The following is a 22,465-nucleotide window of genomic DNA, read 5'->3' as shown; positions in this document are numbered from 1 at the left end:
AGACTTTGGCATTTATTTATCGATAGAAAATGTTCTCAATGGGAGAAGTGCTGCCCCCTATGGACATTTTGAAACATAGGATGCTTTGGTATCACAGTGGCATTCAGCAGGCAGGTGCCAGGGAATTAGATGTCCCTGTAGTTCAAGGTTATCCCACAGGATGAATCCTATTGCATCCTGCTTAACTCTGGAATGTTTGGCCAAACACTTATGTGGATGAAAAGCTCATTTACAATGATCAGAATCTAGGAGCCTGATGCTTTCAGTACAAATACTTGTTAACAAAAGCATTTTTCATACACTTCATTTTTTAAAATTGGTGTTTAGGGAGGAAGGGAGAGTGAGAGAAACATTGATGTGAGTACAATAATGAGCTGTTTCCTGCACTCCCTCTACTAGGGATTGAGCCCACAGCCTAGGCATATGCCCTGACTGGGAATTGAACCAGCAACCTTTTGGTGCATGGGACAATGCCCAACCAACTGAGCCACAATAGTGAGGACATTTTTCATACACTTTAAATTTACTTTCCAGGAATGCAACTATCATGCTATTAAAGGAATATTGCCTTTTGATTTGTTTGTGAATTTTGCCAAGAGTTGTTCTGAATTTTGAAAAATCACACCATCAATGGTGGTGCTGGTCCCATATTTGCATCAACCATACATCCACCTATAAGTCTGCATCTGGTGCTCTGGTAGTCATGCAGACTCTACAAATATATACTGAGATACTTTGATAGCCCTGATTTCAATATGTCAGTGTAAAGAAAAATACCTGTCCCATTTGTTGATACTTTTCTTATTTCTCTAAAATCCAAACTTATTCATGAAAAGTAAGTGCAGGCATATGATGACTTCATTTGTCCTTTAATGCAGTTGCTTCAGAAATATTTACATGTAGAATTTTATTTAATTTCAATGTAAGTTATTTTATTTTTTAAATATTATAGAGTATTAACTTTGAAAGCATGTTGGGTAGATCACACTGTGTTCTCATTTTCAGTAGAAAATAGTTGCCATAAAAATGGGACTTTGGAGTCTGAGGATTGAGAATGACAGATTTAGATGAACAAAGAGCAGTTGGAACATGGGAAAGATACAGAGCAGTGTAAGATGTGGCATCAAAATGGATCGTTGGGACCCACTGAAAGTTCAAAATGAGAAACTTGTAGGTAGAAAATTTGAAGGAGTTGATGTCTTTTGTGATACTAATGTTTACTAAGCACCCACTGTGCCACATACATTGCTGATAAATGGTCTTATTATGGCCTCTCATCTAGGGCATAGGTTCACTTTTATCCTTGAGATTACACAGGCCCTAGGGGCAGAGCCCAGATTAGAACCCATATTTGTCACCTATGGGGCCTGCCCTTTTAATGATACCACATTAGTAGAGTTTAGTATGCAGAAAAGAAACTTGAAGTTGTCTTGGCATCTCCTGTTGAATGAGTTGGAGGACAGCTGACAAGCTTAGGGGTTCAGACTGCCTTGGTTTCTGTTCATGCCTCCAGATGTGGCTGTGACCTTCAGAAAGGCTGGGCTAGGCTTTACAAGGGAAAATTTTTTTTCTTTCATAAGCCTGTCGCCTTTCCTAAATAAATCTTGGGTGTGTGTGTGTGTGTGTGTGTGTGTGTGTGTATGTGGGGGGTGGGGAGGCATAGCCATTTTGAAATATTTACACATGGACCACATTTCAGCAATTAAATGACATGAATACCTTTCACTCTTTAGAACCTGGACTAAAACCTGGAGTTCTGTGTCAGAATTGACCTTAACCCAGGAAGTATATGTTTCATGATGGTTAATAGACTACCAGCTAATAGTTATTATCACTATTAAAAGATTGTATTAGTGATAATAGAAAACTAGACATTGATCTATCTTGCATGATTCCTCCCAGATGGAATGAGTGAGCTGGGGAAGTGACTGGTTTTCTATTTATAACTACCCTGTTTCCCCGAAAATAAGACAGTGTCTTATATTAATTTTTTCTCCCAAAGTTGCGCTAGGTCTTATTTTCAGGGGATGTCTTATCTTTTCATGTGCTAGGTCTTATTTTCGGAGGATGTCTTATTTTCGGGGAAACATGGTAGTTGTTATATGTGCCTTAGTTTTCAATGAGGACATGATGGATCCTGAGGGTAAGGGTAGTGAGGAAAGGAGTCTTTGGGGGATCTGTAGCGGAACCTTAGCATTGGCAGGAGCAGAGCTTGCCCCTGGCTGCTGCTATTGTTGGGGCTACATTTCTTGAAGGCATTGGACCCTCAGTTAGGGGAGACTTTAGGAAAAGATCTTAACAGAGATCTTTCTTCTACTTTAGAGAAATCACTGGGTGTCCTCCTTAGGACAAGTTTCATTTTGTAGAGACTCAGATCATAATCGACATGCATTTATATCCTTCACCAGAACTTAGTGAATATGACAATTAAGAGCAAAGGCTCTGGAGACAGGCAGTTCTTTCCAAGGTGGATAGGCTCAGATAAGATGCTTGAACTCCTGGTGCCTTAGTTTTCCTATCTAAAAATTAGTCTCATAGTGCAGCTATCTCAGGTTACCTGTTGGATTAAATGAGATAATTTATGTACATTGTTTAGATTTCCATTGAGAACATAGTATGTTTTCAGTAAATGTGAGCTGCCACTGTTATGCTTAATTTGAAAATGGGGATAATAGAAGTATCCATCTCACAGGACTGTTGTGAGGACTGAATCAACTCCTGTCTGGGAAGTGACTAGAAAAGTGCCTGCCATATTATAAGTAATACATGTTATTATTGGTATTGTTGTAATTGCCATCTTGTGGGGATTTTAGCACAACATCAAATGTAAAAGCCATTTCCATTGAATCATTTTCATACTAGTAATAGGTGTTCTGATATTTGATTTGTTAAGTACATGACAGTGGCCCCTGTGGATTGGACATCTTCCTCACTGTAATAACAGAGTTCAAAAGCTTCCCACATGCTACTCCTATTTCTTGTTATTTGTGCATGTTACAGGGAAGTAATATTTGAATATATGGTTTTTTAAAGGACTAAAAGTTCAGGCGTGTCCAATGCTAAGGTACACTTGAGTCTCTGGGACATCTGCAGGAAATGGGCACTGGCTGTGTTTTATTTAATAACTGAGAAAACAGAGTCTTTGAAAAGTGTTGGGTTGCAAAATTAGGGACTCTCAAGTGTGACCTATAAGGGGACTTAGAGGTCTTCTTTCTACTCTCCTTATTTTACAAATTGCTCAGAGAAGTTCATTAACTTGTATAAAGTCAGGCAGCTATTGAATGGCAGAGCATGAGCCTAACCACTGGCCAGTGCTTACTTTATGATTGGTTATTTGATTGTTTAGGGTCATTAATTGGTTGGACTAGGACTAGAAGCCAGTGCTGCTCCAGACAGTCTGGTTCCATGGGGTCCCCTTAGGGTTAAGGTGAGAGGGTCAGTGGAGCATTTAGGCACAGAGTGGCCCCTATCCATGACCAAGCACTGTCACACTCTGTTTTGGTCTTTCCCATCCTACAGGATGCAGACAGAACACCATCTTTTTTTTTTTTTTTTTAAGATATATATTTTATTGATTTTTACAGAGAGGAAGAGAGAGGGATAGAGAATTAGAAACATCGATGAGAGAGAATCATCGATCAGCTGCCTCTTGCATACCCCCTACTGGGGTTATGCCCGCAACCAAGGTACATGCCCTTTACCGGAATCGAACCCAGGACCTTTCAGTCCACAGGCCGACGCTCTATCCACTGAGCCAAACCGGTTTCGGCAAGAACACCATCTTGAGAATCAAGGGACCCTGACTCTGTCCCAACTCCATTTCTCCCTGCCCAATGCCCAGGTTCAGTAAGGTATAATTTATACACAGTGACTTTTTTGAGCTCACAGTTCTTTTGAGTTTTGAAAAATGTATACAATCATGCATCACCACCACAATCGGTACAGACTAGTCCTGCCACTCCAACCTCCAGTTTCTGGCAAGCATTTATCTGTTTAGTCTCTGTAGGTTCTGCCTTTTCCATAATATCATGTAAATGGTATTATACAGGATGTGGCCTTTTGAGTCTAGCATAATGCACTGGAGATGTGTCCTGGCTACATTCTGAGTGCCTGCAGGTTCTAGGGCAAGTTGCTTAACTCTGAGCCTCAGTGTCCTCATCTGTAAAGTGGGCACAGCACCTGCCTTGCATTTGAGTCCTTGTGTTAGGAGGGAAGACTGCAAAGGAATGTGCATTAGGTAAAAGGAAATGCAAGTATGCAAGACTATTTGTCATTCTTGTTTCAAGGTTGCCTTTTGCAGACTTAGGGTACAATGGCAATCTTAACTAAAGCAAAACCCTGCAAAGCATTTTTTATTCTGATGAGCAGAGCAGGATCCTTCTCACTGGTAAACTCTCCCCCAGCTCAGGCCTCCACAAGCTGATTCCAGGCTGGAAATGTTATAGAAAACACCCAATAGAGACTGTGCCCAGGGAAACTCCATCTCTAGCATGTCACCTCTGCCATATATCCCTTGAGGGAGTGGGAAGCCTAGCCTGTGGATAAAATGCTTTGATCTATTTGTATGAAAGGCACTACCATGAACACTGATAACAAGTTATAATAGTAACAGTGTCATGGAAAAGAATCCTATCTAATAAAAGGGTAATATGCAAATTGACCATCACTCCAACACATAAGATGGCTGCCCTTATGTGGACACAAGATGGCCACCAAAAGAAGGCCAGCAGGGGAGGGCAGTTGGGAGTGACCAGGCCTATAGAGGAGGGTAGTTGGCGGTGACCAGGCCTACTGATGAGGACAATTTTGGGGGACTAGGCCTGCAGGGGAGGGCAGTTCGGGGCCGGGGGGCAAGGCCTGCAGGGGAGTGCAGTTGGGGCGACCAGGCTAGCAGAGGACAGTTAGGAGTGACCAGGCCTACAGGGGAGGGAAGTTGGGGGAAACAAGGCCTACAGAAGAGGGCAGTTGTGGGGGACCAGGCCTGCAGGAAAGGGCAGTTTGGGAGGAAACCAGGCCTGCAGAGGAGGGTGGTTTGGGGGGATCAGGCCTACAGGGGAGGTAGTTGAGGGGACCAAGCCAGAAGGGGAGGATAGTTGGGGTGGACCAGGCAGCAGGGGAGAGCAGTTGGGGGTGGCCAGGCCTGCAGGGGAGGGCAGTTGGGATGACAAGGCCTGCAGGGGAGGACAGTTGGGGGTGACCAGGCCTGAAGGGGAGGATAGTTGGGGGCGACCAGGCCAGCAGAGGAGGGCAGTTAGGGTTGATCAGGCCTGCAGGGAAGGGGAGTTGGGATGACAAGGCCTACAAGGGAGGGCAGTTGGGGGTGACCAGACCTACAGATGAGGGCAGTTGGGGAGGACCAGGCCTGCAGGAAAGGGCAGTTTGGGGGGAGACCAGGCCTACAGGGGAGGGCAGTTTGGGGGGACCAAGCCGGAAAGGGAGAGAAGTTGGGGGTGACCAGGCCTACAGGGGAGAGCAGTTAGGGGTGTCCAGGCCTGCAGGGGAGGGCAATTAGGGGCTACCAGGCTGACAAGGGAGTGCAGTTAGGGGTGATGGAGCCAGCAGGGGGAGGTCAGTTGGGGGTAATCGGGCTGGCAGGAGAGCAGTTAGGCGTTGATCAGGCTGGCTGGGGATTCGTTAGGGGGTGATCAGGATGGCAGGCAGAAGCAGTTAGGGGCAATCAGGCAGGCAGGCAGGCAAATAGTTGGGAGCAAGCAGTCCTTGATTGTGAAAGGAATGTGATCCGGATTGGGCCTACACAGCCAGTCCGACATCCCTAGAGGGGATCTCACATTGGAGAGGGTGCAGGCTGGTCTGAGGGGACTGCCTCCCACCCCCATGCACAAATTTTGTGCACCGGGCCTCTAGCATGGTTATAATTTGAACATAATGGAGCTCCACACAGTTCGACAAAAAGGGCCTCTCTTGTCTCAAAATGCACAGGGAGGAGTGAGAACCCAGATCTGCATTTCCTTGCGAGTGCTATGTGATTCTGAGTTATAGAACACACACAACCAACAAAGGTCTCAAATAGCTCTGCCTGGGTGTGAACCCAGAGAGGCCAGTTTCTCCTACTGCCTTCCAGTTGGATTGGCTGTGGGTGGCAGACAGCAAGACAGATGCAGATAGCAGAGGGGAAAACCTGGGCTGGGATTCAGGAGACCTAGATGCCATATGTGCCTGGCCATTCATCCTGTGACTTCACCCCTATTTCCTCCCATGGACAACGGGTTGTGCTAAGTCATGCCCAGGGCATCTCAAGTGACCCCCGTAAGGGATAGAGACAGAGTGCCAGCTCAGGACACTGGAGAATGGGGAGAGGGTGGTGGGGTGGGGGCAGAAAGCTGTAGCCTGTGGAGCCAAAGCCTTCAGAGAAGCTCACTCTTTCTAGCACTAGTTGAGTACAATCCCAATAAACGTACTGCTGAAATGTTTGCTTCCAGGAGTCACTTTAGACTGCAAGTAGCTAAAACAGAGTTCACTCCTATATATAGATACTGCATTTGGTTGTGTTCTGGGAGGCTTTTATTACTACGCTCCCTGGCGGCTCCCAGCTGAGCTTTTCCCTCAAGGGATCAGATTTTTGGAATTAGAAAGTCAGAGAGGATCCATTACCATATTCAGGGTTCCCCCCCCCCCCCCACTCCCCATTTCAAAGCTCTGTACTGCAGGTGAACACTAACTGAACTAGCTCCTCCCTTTGTTCAAAGACTCTTGATAGTAATGGTGATAGTGCTAGTGGGAGCTAACCAGTCCTCCTATGGCAGCAGATGCAAGCAAAACAGCTGTGATGTTCTGGCAAATATATTATAAGTGCAGATTATCACAAACAGCTCAATCTTCAGATAAGAAGACCCAGGACCCTCCATGGGAGAAGCAAAGAAAGAGACTATAATATTATGGTGTTTTGTTGTTGTTTTTTAGGAGGTGGGTAGGGGGTGTCTAAATTTTACTGTGAATTCTCCAAGGGAAGATATTGCTGGGAACAAATCGTGAGTGAATGAAGGGAGGTGGGAAGGTGGCTAGTGGAGGAAGAGACAGAGGCAGGAAAGGAAGAGGGAAGAGGGGTTTACTTAAAGAGACCATGCAGAGCCCTGGCAATCTGATTTTTAAAAAATGTGTCCAGTCAGTAACAGTGAGCCCCTCCAGTGTGTGTTCTTTGTTATAAAACCCAACCTCTGCCCCATTCGATAATGTCTCCACTCACCTGCCTCTGGGTACCCCCTGGCCTTCCACCCCTGCTGTTCCTGCTTTTTGTCACATGCCCCATGTCTGGATGGTTAAGCATAATGGGTCTAAGCTGCCTTCCTGGTCTCCATATTTTATGTGCCTACCACCTCCTTCTCTGTTTTTCTTTCTCTCGGTATCATTATTCCCTTCTCTCTCCCCTGCTTTTCTTTTTTAGTTCTTTTTCCTCCCAAACATTTCTCTTCTCGCTTTTTCCTCCTCCCTTCCCCCTTCCAATTCACCCTTTTCTTTTTCCACATCTCCCCTCCCCCTCCGTCCTTCCCCCTTTATCCTTCTCTTTCCTCCCTCCCTTCTCCCCTTTCCCCCTCGCCCCCTTTCTGTCCTCCTCCCCTCTCTCCTCTTTCCATTTCCCCATCTCCCCATCCCCTTTCCCTCACCCCCTCTCTTTATTCCTCCTTCCCCTTCCTTCTCTCTCTCTCGGTCCTTGTTTATCTCTAAGCTCCAATTTCTTGCCTTATAGATTTACCTGCAGAACAAGACACCGCTCCTCTTGCAAAAACTGTTTAAGAAATCCATATCCTCTCTTTTCATTCCTTGGGCATTTCAGAAATGATATTCCTCCCCCAACTACCCCGTCAAAATAGAGCAAATTCAGCCAGCTCCTGCTGTGTGTCCTTAAATCCATTCCCTCTAGCTTAGCTGGTTTGAAAGTCTGTACCCTAGAAGGGGCCTCCTGCATTTGCTGGCAACCCTGCTCCAGTCTGATCGCCACAGATAGTGCTTGGGAGTGAAAAAAAAAGGGGGAAAAACCCTCTGGTTGGAGATTTCAAAACAGATTCTACCAGCTTTCAAATCTGTGCACTTGCCGTATGGCAGGGCTTAGGGGAGACGAATAGGGGACTGGGGTGCGAGTGTGTGTCATAAACAAATAAGCCCCAGAATTTATATATATATTGAATGTGCGTTTCCTTTGGCATATTTGGTGGCTTTCTCCCTGGCATCCAGGGTGGGTGCTGTAGGAATCTGACTCCTCTTACACTTTCAGTGGGGTCTGGTGTGTGTGTGTGTGTGTGTGTGTGTTGGAATTGAAGGGGGGGGGTTTGCTGTGTGCTTTTTTTTTTTTATCTGATCCACTTGACAGATTATCTGAGTTCAGCCCACCTTTCTGCACATGTCAAACAGATGGGATCATGTTAAAAGCCCTCAGAGAGCCGTGGCTGAGCGGTGGGTAAGGCAGGGAGGGGAAAGAGAGGAAAGGGACGGGGGGGGGGGGGGGGGGAGAGGGGCACCTTCTAGTGGCTTTGTGTTTTCACACGTTGGAACTGACAGGAGCCCTGCTTCTCTGTGGGGGGCATCTTGGGGGTTATGAGGCTGATGAGGGGTGGGATGGAAAGGAGAGCGAGAGGTGGGGTGTTGGTGGGCAGGGTTATGATGTCACAGCAAAAGTTACAACAGGAGGAAAACACAGAAATGGTTCAACATTTTTTTTTAAACTTTGGACTGCCAAGAGCTGAAGGAGAGTGGTGAGCAAAGGAATGAAGGGGAGAGAGAGAAAAACTAAACTGGAAGCTTGAGTTTTGTGTAGCTTCTTGAAAGCTTATGAATGGATCCTTAGCAGCTGAGAGCCAGGAGACCTATAGGGATGCAGATCATTCCCACAGTGACAGGGGAGCAAAGCACGCGGGACTCTTCTTCCTTGCTGTGTTATTTCTCCTTCCTGAAATGAATGGTAGGAAACCTTTTTCTGGGGGTTGTGGGGGTGGCATGAGGGAGGGGAAGTTTACTTCTCCTTTTCTTACTAGAGTATCTTCTTTTCATTTAAACTAAGGTTCCTCACCGTCCTTTTGTGGTTGTTGTTTCTTCTTCTTCTTCTTCTTCTTCTTCTTCTTCTTCTTCTTCTTCTTCTTCTTCTTCTTCCTCTCTCTCTCTCTCTCTCTCTCTCTCTCTCTCTCTCTCTCTCTCTCTCTCTCTCTCTCCCCCCCCCCCCCCCGCCACCTTCCCCCTCCCCCTTCCTTCTGCTTTTCTAACTCTTTCTAAATATCCTTTCTACCCCCTTTTAAACCTATAATCTTTATTGAGCTGCTTTAGGAAAGATATAAAGAAATTAAGGGCTGAGTCAGGAGAGTGAAAGGAAATGTAGAAAAGATGAGAGGAATGACAGTCTAGGATCAGTAGTTTGTTTAGTTATGTCCACGTGCCTGAATTGATACCTTCTTGGGGGACTTGCTTTGAGGCTCCAGTGGACCCAGCCTAGGGAAGCAGGATATGCCCCTAATGGGGCATTTGGGGGTACAGTTTTCTCAAAGCAAAGCAGTCAATGGTTAGCTTGGGTAGAGGAGTTTAGAAGACTATGAGGAGACCCAAGGCAGAAGAGGCAGCATGATCTTACTCCAAACTATGTAAGCTGTGGGTTTTAGATATGGGGCAACACAAACAGTGATTTTAAATTTAAATGATTTCTCTTATTATTCAGTGAAGGACCCAATATATTTCTTTACTTATGTGCCCATCTGAGGTCACACACCCTAACCTGGAGTGTGTATGCTTGTATGTGTGTGTGTGTGTGTGTGTAAATACATGCGTTTGGCGGTGGTACTCTTTGAGATTAGCCTGCATTTAGGCAAACATTATTAGAGAGATTAAAATCACACTATTTCCCTGTCCCTATCCATTCATCTCAAATTAATTGAAAAAAAAATGCTTGGGTTTAGCTGTTCATTTTTGCAAATTACTTATTTTGAACATCTTATTTGTTTATTTGCTCACTCAGCATATGGTGACTTTTAGTGACTTCACAGTGAGAAACTTCAGAGAGAATAACAAGATCCATGTAGTACACTCCCATGGCATTTCCACTTACTGCTTCTTACAGCAGGAGAATTGATATCCTTCTTTCTCTCAAGGTGCAAGCTCAAGTGAATTTGGGTTATTTTGTTTTAAATCCTGAGTGATTGAAATAAGAAAAAAATACAGGAGGTTTGTGTAAAACAAAAGAAAGATGCAAGTGGCCCCTACAAGGCAGGTCTGCTCCCAGCACACGTGTGAGTGTGTGAGTGTGTGTGTGTGTGTGTGTGTGTGCACACTCATGTGTGCATGTGCACGTGCACACAGAGAGGAGTGCTCCAGCACCGTATTGATTGTTGGCTATTGATTGTGTAGGCTGCGGCTACGGAGAGAGAAAGCCCGAGATGTTTCTTGGGTAAACCGAGAGTAGTTTCTGTCCCTTGTGCTTCGGTGAGGTCGGGAGGTTTTCAGGAGGAAGGAGGGGACAGGGAGGGGGTGGAGTGATAAACCGAACTTATTAGCTTTGACATCATCATTGTCTTTAAATGAAACAACCACTAAGATGATTACAGGCAGAGTGGAAGGGAGACGGGGGAGCAGAAGGGACTGGAGTGAACAGGTCCCCTGAAGTCTATGCCCTTCTTATTCTCTTGTCCATTTTCCTAGGGACTCACGAGACTCACAGGAGGTCAAGTCCAGGGCTCTCAGACTCATAAGGTTATTAGGACATCAGACTGGCACCCCAAAGGAGAACTTTACAGAGACTTGCAACATACTAACAAGTTGGAAGGGGATTAAAAAAAAGAAAAGAAAAAAGAAAACCTTCAGCACTCCACCACCCCAAGCCCGGAGCTGAGGGAAGTATTCTGACCTGCAAGGCTGACTGGAGGCTGGCTGGGCTCTGGCTGAGGACACATCTGGAGAGTACAAGTTAAGTACCAGCTTGGATCTTTGTGCACCCAGCTTCTCTTTGCCCTTTTAGATAATAAGCATCATATTCTGTGTCTCTGCAAACAAGTCCTTCTGGTCATTGGTTTGGAGGCAAATGTATTTTAGGGTAAGGACTACAGAGAGAAGGTAACTCCTGAGAAAGAGTAAGATGAAAAGGAGAGAAGGGTCTTTTTAATGATTTCAGGTAGCGAGAGCCCTGTGTTTGTGAGGGAGTGTGTATTTGAGAGGGAGTGTGTATTTGAGAGGCTTTGGCTCCTGTCCACGTGTCCCTCCTCTAGAATCAGCAAGGGGAGGGGCTATTGAAAGGGGGGGGGGGGAAGAAACCTGAGCTCTCTGGAGGAAATTCAAAGGAACCCAGAGAAATGAACTTCATCCTGTAAGGCTGAACTAGAGCAGGGAGAGAGGTGAGGGAGAGAGGTGAGGCGAGGCACGGAGGCCACGCTGGCAGGGCACTCAGAGCAGGTAGCCAGGAGAGGCACTGTTTTGGGGCTGCTTGAAAAAGTTTGGTTTGTGAACAAAACAGTTTCCCCGGTGACTGCAAATCCACTGTTGGCCGTCTCTTTTTCTGCCCCATCCTTCTGGTGTGGTACCCAGAGGTTGCCTTCTGGATCTGTGTAAAGAGCTGGGAGAAGTATGATGTGCTTACAGATCCTGAGAGTAAGCCTGCTGGTTCTGGCTGGGTGGGCTCTCAGCACTTCCAGCTCTGAGCCGGGCTGGACACATAAGAGATCCCTGGTTCAGAAGGGACACCTCAATGAGATGCTGTCAAAGGGAGAACGCTGTTGGCTAGGGACCAGGGTTCGAAGACCCAGAACCTCTCCCCAGCATCACCTCTTTGGGGTCTACCCCAGCAGGCCTGGCAGCTCCCCGAGGCCCTACCCAGTGAGGGACCAGGGCATCCACCACGCAGGACGCAGCAAGCCAGCTGCTGAGGGAATGGCTATGAGTGGTGTTACCCCAGATCAGACTGCAGGTGCAGCAGTGAGGACTGGGGCTGAGCAGCTGGCGGCCTCGTGGGTAGGGAATGGTCCTGTTGGGCAATGGGAGCTGCTGGGAGATGATGACAATTATCTTGACAATCGAGGATCCAAGGCATCTCTCGGTGAGGCTGGGACTCGGGAAGGTTCAGCTACAGCTGCCACCATCACCACCGCCTTCGCACGCCAGAAGACTGGAAGGAAGGGTCTGGCCAAGCCCAGGCGCCGCCGCCAGGTGGTGAAGGGGCTGGCAGAGGGTGTGCAGGAAGACCCGGATGTCTCTCTCGGGCATTTCCGCCCTTGGCCTAAGCGTCCCCTTATGCACGGGGTCAGAAGCAGTTCTTCAGAGGACAGCATCCGGAATGGCAGAGGGAATCCCTACTGGGAAGCAGAGACCTCGAACCCCCACGGAGGAGGACTGCCCGTCTTGTACTTCTCAGGGAGGCGGGAGAGGCTGCTGCTTCGCTCAGAAGTGCTGGCTGAGGTTCCCCGGGAGGCGTTCACAGTGGAAGCCTGGGTGAAGCCGGAGGGAGGGCAGAGCAGCCCCACCATCATTGCAGGTAACAGCCCCTCCTGGGATCCCTGGGCTCCTTGGGGTGCGGCTGGCCTCATTTTGAATGGGGTCAGACCTAAGGGTGCAGAGGGGAAGGGGACAGAACAGAAAAGCCAAGAAGGGCCAGCCAGGAAGGGGGGGGGGGGGGAGCTGAGTAGAGCCTTTCTTCCCCATCACAGCAGAACTCCAGACCTCCTCTGCAGTAATAGCTCTAACCACATGAACTGGTATTGATCTGTTGGTCTATACATGGTGCTGGCACTTAGGAGACCTCCGGTCCCCTCTCGTACTCTTCCTTAAAGGGGATGACCTCTGATTCTTTGTCCCTGGGGATGAGGTGTCCTCTTCCACTTCCCCTAAGTCCAGTGCGAGATTCCTAGGCAACTTTAAAGCCCCATTAGGATGCAGGGGCCTGGGCAGTGAGTCAGGGCTAGGGAGCAAGGTGGCCAGGGCATAAACACTGGGTCTGGACTGGTTTCCTTTTCTTTGAGCAGTCATGCAACTTTGCAGGTAGCTACTACCTGGCTGGGTATTGGGGTCATCTGTAAACCTAGGGACATCAGGGTCCACTGGAAAAGGTAGGCACAAGCCGGGACCCTGTTTTCCAGCCCTGGTTATTGTGAGAGGGACCTAAAAAATGCACCTATATAATTCTATAATTTTTGTCAGAGCCAACAATGGGGACATTACCCATGCTTATTTTCCATTATACCCAGATCTTGTTTTTCATGGAAAGTCACTCAGAAGAACAAGGGAAAGATTGGGAGTAGGAATAGCTATTTCCTGTGCCTTACTGGGAAGGGGGGACGAGTTTCAAGCAAGGGATTGGGGGATGAGATCTGCTACTCTACCATTTGGCATCATCCCTTTTCATCTTCTAGGACAGAACCTCACACAAGGCTAGGCACATGTAGAGCCATTTAAATCTTCTTAATTTGGACCATCCACAACACCCGTGGATGTTTCCACTCCCATTACATTGACAGGGAAACCAATCCCACATGAAACATGCCAGAGGCAGGCTGGGAATGGAGTTTCTCAGCTCCAGTGCTTGACAACTGTCCAGATTAAAGACTTCTCAGGTTGCTGAATGCCTGCAAATAAGTTTCAGATCAGAAGAAGAAATCTGGAAGGATGGAGCCTCTTTCAATGGGATATTGCTGGAACATCCCTGTTGGACTCACTGTCTCCCTCTCTTTGGCTGTGATTTCTCCTTTGGAAGCTGGGATTCCCAGGCTCTAGAGTTGTGTGGTTTTGCTTTATTTTTATTTTGGGATAGGAGAGAGCATGAGGGGAGGGGAGAGAGAAGGGGCTGGGCTGTAAATAGGTGGGGGTTGAGAGAAGGGCTAAGGAAATCCTTATTCTGGGGCCAAATGGAAGAAATAACGAGATGATTATCTGACTAGAGTTGGCAGCACCACCGTTTTTCCCAGATGACATCTTCGTGCTGCCTGATCTGGCTTCGTGGTACTCATCTGCCAGGGAAGCTGTGTGCTTGCTTTCTAGACTGAGAACTGTGACTCTGCTTACCCTTCCTCTCACGGTAGCAACATGGGGACCTATGAGGGATTAGAGAAGGATCCAGTAGGGATATAGGAGGGAGCTCTTAGAAACAATTGCTTTGGATTGTTAAAACCCAAACCTGGGGAGACAGACTTTTGATGGTGGGTACCTGACCCCTGTTCTGACCTTTCTGTGTCCTTCTGTCTCATGGTCTGCCTGGAGGAGAGTATTGTACTGATTTGATTCCAATTACAGCATTCTTTGTCATGCTTCCCCCAGCCACCTCCTGTCCATCTCCTTCCCTTTCCCACCTGTCCATCATCACCAGCAGCTCCCCACCTTGCCACAGCACACACACTCAGATCCTTCTCCACTGTGCCATCTGAACTCTTTTAACCTCCTAAGCATGTAAAATTAGGCAGGAAATCTTTTGCAGGCAGTCTAGCTTCTGGGATTTCTTTCTCTTCAAATCAAAGTGACCCCTGTGGTGTACTGGTATTTCCCCTGAAGTCCACACCAGGAAGGTCCAGGGGAGGGAATACTCAGGTCTGTCTCTTCTTCAGCTTCTACCCTGTGTCTTCCTTCAGGCTTGTGCATATCAGAAACAATTCAAGAAAACTTGGTTAAAAGTCTGGGAATGGTAGGGGCTGGGAAGGCCTTCATGCCTCAGGGTTCTAGCAACCAGGCTCCCAAGGGTGTAAATCCTTGCCTCCTCATTGTGCTTAGCTTCTTAGGCTTCACTGGGGGTCCGTTCCCTGGTTGAGAACCATGCAGAGGTCAAGGTTGTTCCTCTAAGGTAGGGGTGTCGAACTCAATCAGAGAAGGGGCCAAAATCTAAAATCCAGCCTAAATTGCGGGCCGAATGGTTTACTGAACAGTTATAAACTGTCATTGTGATGGAAACGCAGTGGAGTGCAGTGATGACAGCGCGGTGCGGGCCACATTGCAAGGCCTGGCGGGACGGATTTGGCCCGCGGGTCTTGTGTTTGACACATGTGCTCTAAGGAATAGAGCTCTCCGATTTGAACTCATTTATTCCCATCTTCCCTCTTTTATCTTAGCAATGGCTCGCTAACAGGCCATTTCTTGTTCCTGGAATGATTGGCCTCCACTTACGAAGAATGGCAACTATTGGATCAGGTTTCTGGGAACAAAATACCATTCAACCAATGATTTTCTGCTGTTCCACTGACAGCTCAAGTGCTGTAAGACTTGGCTCCCACACTTTTCCAACAGCTCTCAAACCTTAACTTCTATATACCTAACAGACCTAATTTCCTGATTCTCAATCTACCCACCTTGGAGCATTTTCTCTTTACCAAAGACCTCAAGCAATTCAGCCACAGCAGCCATGGTAGAGGGACCCCTGAGGTAAGGGGCCTTAGGGAATACTTCCTACACGAGCACTAGGTGGCAGTGTTGCTTCATGCATAGGAGAGTAGGCCAGCCTCTGGAAGCCACATAGTGGGGAACCTGCCTGGCTTCCTGAAGGTCTGTTCCTGCTCTGGCCTCTGAGCTGTATTTAATTTTCCCCTTCCAGAGTGTTGCTGGTAGGCATCCCTTAGGATCAGCTTCATCCAAGTCTTTTTTTGTAGGGCCTAAGAGAAGGGGCTAAAGTGACATTTGGGGGATTGTGATTAACTTTGCCCTTTCAGCAATGAGTAAGGTATATAAGTGTCAAATTATGTTGTACACCTGAAACTAATATAATATTTTATATCAACTATAATTAAAATGAGCTTTACATTCTAGAATAAAAATTAGAAGGAAAAAAGAAAAAAAATCAACTAGGGTTACCTACCTCCCCTCTCCCCAAACTCCCACATTCTTCCAAAATAGTAAGTTGGAGTCCAGAATGGGTTAGTACTGTTAGTTAGGACTGAAGACAATGAGGGCCCCACTGACTATGTGCTGAGTTTCTCTCTGCCCCGAGAGGTGAGTATTGGTGCTGGGATCCCAGCAAACTGACCTTGTGAAGTTGCCCATCTTCCATAGTTCAGAAACTGGACAGCAAGGTCTAAGCAAGAGCTGGAGGCAGTTGCTTTGGAGGAGGGGCCAGGCAGGTTAGGGATTCGTGCCACCAAGGAGTATCCTGAAGTCAGGGTTAGGAGCCCATTTGGATGGGGCATTGGAACTCAGCAGTGAACATATGCTAAATTCTGCCTCATCCTGGTGTGAAAATTTTAAGCTTCAGCACCCACCCCTGAAATCATTCAGTTCATTTTCCTCCTCCTCAACTTTCTTTCCTTCAACCCCAACATACACAGAAGAACCCCTTTTAATAGGTTCCTGTTCCCCCGTAATTGATTTCAAATGTTCCCTGAAGTGGCCCAGCTGAGGAGCTACCTGCAACTCCAGTCAGCAAGTCCTGGGCAGGACTGGGGTCCAAGCCCAGGTTTCTTCACAAATATTTATGGAGTGCCTTGCCATGAAAAGTGCTGTAGGGAATACAAAGATGTCTAAGAAACTGTCCCTGGCTTCAAGATGAGTCCTCCTCTGGGGATCCAAGTTTTAGAGTGTCTTCTGGTGCAGAACTTGGGAATCAGACAGCCCTGGAGTCGGATCTCATTAATGACACTTCTCAGTGCTGGGATCTTTGGCAACCACATCAAACTTTTCAGAGTCCTGGTTTCCTCAAATCAAAATATGAGATAAAGTCTTGCAGAGCTGTTATGGTGTCTAAGTAAGTCATGTATGTAGAGTGCCTGACACCCTGCTTGAGCCTTGATCTTTATTTATGATGTGTTATTTAGGATACAGAGGCCATCAATACTAAGTAATCTTTGTATGTTTGGTTCTGGCCCACAAACCTGTAACTTTTATTTAGGTGGGGTATTAACTTCATTTCCTTAGATTGTTAGTTTGCTCATCTGTCAAATACGAATGGTCGTAAGTAGGATTTTTTAACAAAATGATCTCAAGATTATGAGAACTCGGTAGAGTCAGAGGCCTGCAAGAATTCTATTTTTAAACTTTTTTGTTCTTGTTGAGCCTGGGCAGTATTTATTCTAATAACCTGGACATTGGTACTAAAGCTTCTGTAAGGTCACAGTTGCATTGGGAATCTGATAAAAGTTGTGATCTCTGCCTAGGAAAGTGTGCAGTTTCTTGCAGGTCATACAACTTTCAGAATTCTCGGATTTTGCTGGCCGAAGGTTACTGACCTTGGGTTTAAAGCCCCTTGTTTAGGGCTTGTTGAAAACCTTTTCTGTTCTGAATGAACAATGAGGTTTCACAGGCTGTGGTGGCAACCACTCTTCCCAGTAAGGGTACTCTGTTCTGAGGGCAGGAGTTTTATTCATGTGGATGATGGAGCTTCGCAAAAGACAGATTCAAAGATTTTCAAAGGAATTTCTTTGAATTTCTTGTGCTATCCCCCTTTTATCCAGCAGGACTCCAGTAGCCACTGAGCCACATCCATGCCTTTCCCAGAGCTCTTCTGAAGACGAGGGCCCACCTGTCAGCTGCCTCTTCAGATAGTGCAGCAAATGGTCAAAGTCAGTCTTTGCCCAGGACCCAGACATGCATCAAAGTCTTAGCAACCCTGTCCTTGAAGTGGAAGAATCATGGTGTGAGAGAGCTGCTATCAGCCCTTTGGGTGGGTTCTATTTGCCTACCGTAACAAGGATGAGGTCCCTGAGTTTGCTTGTGTGGACTAGGCAAATTAGCTTTAGTGTATAGGAAACGTTTTTATATGCTGGCTGTTTGACTATCCAGAAGAGGCAATGTTTGGTTGTAGAAATAAAACAGCTGTCTATGTACCCCCTCCTTAGGTAGTCCACACTGGCTGCCTCATACATGCAGCCTTCCTGGATTCCCTGTGTGAATGAGATCTCCAGTGTTTCTTCCCTTTTTCTGTGCTTTGGGGAGGCCAGATAGATAGGTGGGGAGGCTACTCCTTAGTTGGGATTCTGAGCTCATATAACCTGAACATTCATTGCCCTCAGCTCCTGATGCCATAAGCAAGTCCATAATCCCATATTTCTTCCCATGTACAGGGCTTCATTCCCACCTTCAATTTTTCCAAGCTCACAGTACATGGAATTAGGTTCTTCTGGGGGCCTGCTATATTCCTTTCTGCTCACATTATACAACCCATAATGCTTGCACCTACCAGAAAGCATAGTTCTAGGTTAAGTTTGTATCTGAAAAATAATAGCATCCTTTGCTTCTTGTGTTCACGACCTGCCTTAAAAGAGTTCTGCTCTTTGGACCTTTTCAAGAAGAGAATCTCCAGGAAATGAAGCGTGGTAGTCAAACAAAAACATCCTGGTCTCTTTATGATTCAGAAGTTTGTGGTCAAGAAGAGCAGTTCTTTCCAAATATGCAATATGGTTACTTGAACCCAGAGTCTCAGAACCCTTTGAAGTCAAAGCATTGCCATGAAAATCAGTTGGGATACCAAGGCCAGTCATTATGGCTCATTTCTGAATTAGAAGTCCAGTAGCTAATCAGAGGGGAAGTCACAGTGCTTAAAAGTTTATCAGCTAGTGAGTCAGCATTCAAGCAGTGACTCAGCATTTGATAACTTTTATATATGTGATTGCTGTACTTTCTGGGGCAGTTAGGGACAAAGTAAAGTTGTTTGGTTCTGTTCGCTCATCCATCCGTCCATCCATCCATCCATCCATCCATCCTACATCCAACATTTTTTGAGCTTCTATTAGGTGAAGTATCTGGCATTTAACCACGTGTTGGAGAATCAGAATGAGCAAGGCAGGGACTGCAGCTGGACGGTATTCATTGTCTACTGGACACCAACCTGGAGATGATTACAGCCCAGCTGTTGGGAGGGCTAGTGCTGCCTAGATGAGTTTGGGGGTGCCTCAAGGCTAGGGAAAGATAGCTGATGACTAGACAGAGAGAAGGAGGCCTGGAAGGCAGCAGACTTGGGGAAAAGAAAAGAGGACAAAATTATTAGTGTCTGATGGCACAGGGACACCCAACAAGCCAGTAGTCCTGAGGTGGGCTAATTGGACGTAGCAGATAGGAAATTGCTGGTGAATAGAGAGAGCAGTTTCACTTTAGAGTTTGGGGATGGTGGGAAGGGTCTCCACATTCCAGCAAGTGGTGATGTGAATGAGAGGGGAGTGAAGACAGTGTGGGTCTAGTGTACTCTACACAGAAACTTGGCCTGAAGGGAGCTGATAAACATCAGAAGTAGAGATTCAGAGAGGTTTTTCTTTGAGCTAAGAGATGCAAATTTCAGGGCCATGTAATTAAGCACTAGTAATCTAAAGCAGAGAGAACATAGGAAAATAATGGAAGATGAAGTCACAGAAATCTAAAGCATGCAAATGCAAGCTCAATCGTTCCAAGAAATTATTGAAGACACTTGACAAACACTCATGCATTACTTACTCTGTGGCAGGCGTGACTGTGGTCACTTTACAAATATTAATTTGAGGAGGGAGATGGAGAAGTTGAAGCAGAGGGGAATAGGGCATTGCCCAGGGTCACACAGCTGGTTCATGCAGTACCATGATTTGAACCTGAGGGCTCTGTTCCTAGAGTACATGCTCTTATCCAGGATGTGAAGCTGTCTCTGGATTTTAAGGCAGCAGCATGGAGGAGTGAAGGGATCCAATATGTCTCAACTAAACTCTTCTTTCTCAATCCCACTTCCATGTCCTTGATTGCAGCAAAGGGCTCCATCTACTCAGGTGAGGGCCCATTTCGCATGTACCTAGGGAAAGTTGGTCTCGCCCATCTGAAGAGAAGGCCAGGCAGCCTTCGCTCCTTCTGTGCTTTTTGTGCTCTTTTCAAATTCTGCAGAATTGGGGGGAATGGAATTCTTTTTAACATAAAACACAGGTAGTACTTAGCTCGATTTATTTTTTAACCTCACTAATTTCATTTCTTTAACAGATGTTTACTGAGGACAAAGTAAGTACTCAAGAACTATTTTTGAAATAGACTCCAACTTTATGCAGAATAGTAATAAACACTAACCACAGCAGAGGTCTATTTTAGACATTGTTTGTTTCAGGGCACATTCATTATTTGAAATAATTGCACAATAGAATATCCTTCTAATTTGGCCCATGGTGCACGTCCTGAGCAGGGAGGCAATCGTGGGCATGCTTCCCTCCCTGGTTGTGGCAATCTGACTGGGCCCTTGGACAGAGTGCAGGGTGTCATTGGCCACACCTTAGCTAGGACCAGCTATGACAGAGGAGCAGATCCAAGGACGTGTGTGGCTCCACCCATCCTGGTTCTTTGCCCACAGCAAGGTCTGGGAATTAGGAAAGATATGCCATGGAAGGCAACCGCCTGTCTACCTGTTCCTGGTGCTACTGTTACCACTTCTCCTATAGGACCTCTCCTCCAGGTCCTGCCGCCTACTCAATTGCAGCCTTCCTGTCCTTAGTCCACCACTGTTGGCGGTTTCTACTTCCAGTTCCAGTTCCTCAGCTCAGCAGGCAGAAGACTTTTGATTGCCTGCAGGCTTCTGAGGGCTTCTCTAGATCCATTCATCTAGGTATCACCCACACCCAGATTGGGGCCTTAACTGGAGTGGGCATTTAGGTTGAATACATGGATGGAGAATAATCTGGCCCCTTTCTTCTATACATAGAACTTGATTGCTTCTGACTCCCCAGAGTCAACATTGTTGCTGAGTCAGGGAAGTCTTTTTCTCCTCTTCACCTGACCCATCTGCTACCAATTCCTGGCCTTTGTACAGCGGTTTCCTCACCTTGAGTTGTCTACCTCAGTCTTTTTATCCATTCTAATTTTTTTTCTTAACACAGTGGTTAAGGATTCAGGATCTGGAGTCCTCTACTCCCTGTGCATACCTGACAAGTTGAAGTCCCCTCCTCAGTGATGCTGGAATAAGGATCACTTTGCCTGATAGAATTGTGACAGTTAAATTAGTGAATGTCAAGTACTTAGAGCTATACCTGGTACCTGATGCATGGTATGTGTTCAGTCAATGTTAGATGCTTTTTTCATCCTTCCATGGTAATGTGGTGGCAGAAGAAGGACCTAATGCCTTGCTCTCAAGTCACTGCCAGTCAAGCAGACTAAGGCTGTCCTGTCCCTCCTCCCCAGGGCCTCCCCTGTCCCCAGCCCATGCAAAATCTCTCTTTCATGAGCTCTTATATGTGTATATGCTTGCATAACTATGTGATATGATTGAGCATAGAATTATTGGTAGTAAAACATTGATGCCTTGGATCCCAAGAACAAGTATCCTCAACTTACCATACTGTTTTAGTCATTCCACTTTTTAGGAGTTAGGCACACATAATTACACAATGAATTCAAAAGAAGGATCTAGTAGAAACAGACCTTGCCCATTGAGATGTGGGTTCAGCTCAGTCCTCTCCATCTTCTGTGGCCACTGTTGCAGGATGTGGAACAGCGAGGAGCTGCAGAAGGACAAGAACCTTGTATTCCTTCAGGGTGAGCCTAGAGGTCCCAGACACAGACTGTCAGAACAGCATGGTGATGACCTGGCCTAGCCAGTCTCTCCTTCACAGATGGGACCATGAGGCCCAGAGAGAGAATAGGACTTCCCAGACATCACACAGCAACAAGCTGGGACAATGTCCCAAGTTTCTTGGTTTCCAACTTGGTTTTATTTCAACACTTCCAGGTTGCCTTTGATTAATTTACATCTCTTATTAGAAAGAAGTAGAAAAGACTTTCAATAAGGAAAGGAAGCCTGACCTTGCTTGCTCAGAGGTTGAGCATCCGACCTATGAACCTGGAGGTTACTGTTTGATTCCCGTTCAGGGTACATGCCCAGGTTTTGTGCTCCATCCTCAGTAGGGTGCTTGCAGGAAGAAGCCAATCAATGATTCTCTTATCATTGATGTTTCTATCTCTCTCTTCCTCTCTGAAATCAATAAAAATATATTTTAAAAAGAAAAGAAAAAAAATTAATAAATGACTTTCGTTTTCCTTTAACCTGAAACATCAATTAATTAATCAGACCACCTATTTTCCTTGTTCTTTGACTTTCTCACTCAGAGGTTAGTGTTAAGTGTCCTCTTTGAACACTGGGCTCCGAAGACTCACCTGGGTTCAAGTTGAGAATGGATGCCTGTATTCTCTCTGTGTTCATCTCGGACTTTGAAACTGGTGGCAAAAGGGACTATGGGCCTTTAGATTCTGATTGGCAGAGTACTTAGGTTTGTGGGGTCCTTAGGTATCACTTGCTTCCTAGAAAGCAGTTAGGATCCCCTTGGGTTATTTTTGACCACAAGGTAGAGGCCAAAATGTTATGATATTACTAAATAAACACAGGCAGTGCATATTCACTGTGTGAATAGGAGACACATTGCACGAATCCGAACATTGTGAAAGTCATACGATATTTCACTTTAAGAAAACCTGATAGACAAGCATCTGACCTTAACTGAGTGACCAGTTGGGAGGTTGTTTTCATTGCGGGAGGATCTTGTTCACACTACCTTTAAACAAGATTCCTGCGATACCTCTGCATCATGAAGTGTACAGTGGACACTATTTAAACACGTCTTGTTAGGGCAGCATTGATACTGTG

General features: G+C 46.2%; 1 protein-coding gene across 2 annotated transcripts in view; it reads left to right on the top strand.

The window, feature by feature from the left end:
• The window catches only part of PAPPA2 (pappalysin 2), a 295,333-nt gene that overhangs the window by 80,346 nt on the left and 192,522 nt on the right, over window positions 1-22,465 (top strand). Inside the window, exons 1-2 of one of the 2 annotated variants that reach the window (XM_036442074.2) lie at window positions 8,736-8,914; window positions 10,636-12,457. In XM_036442074.2, coding sequence (XP_036297967.1) covers window positions 11,554-12,457 — 904 coding nt within the window. In that variant the 5' untranslated portion in view covers window positions 8,736-8,914; window positions 10,636-11,553. Of the gene's footprint in view, window positions 1-8,735; window positions 8,915-10,635; window positions 12,458-22,465 lie in introns of those variants that run through there. The other variant, XM_045583190.1, reaches the window with a different exon arrangement.

The sequence above is a fragment of the Pipistrellus kuhlii genome, unplaced genomic scaffold, assembly GCF_014108245.1.
Source record: "Pipistrellus kuhlii isolate mPipKuh1 unplaced genomic scaffold, mPipKuh1.p scaffold_m20_p_18, whole genome shotgun sequence".
NCBI classification, from domain to species: domain Eukaryota; kingdom Metazoa; phylum Chordata; class Mammalia; order Chiroptera; family Vespertilionidae; genus Pipistrellus; species Pipistrellus kuhlii.
Note: the sequence above shows the minus strand (reverse complement) of the source record. Positions and strands in the feature narration are given on the sequence as shown.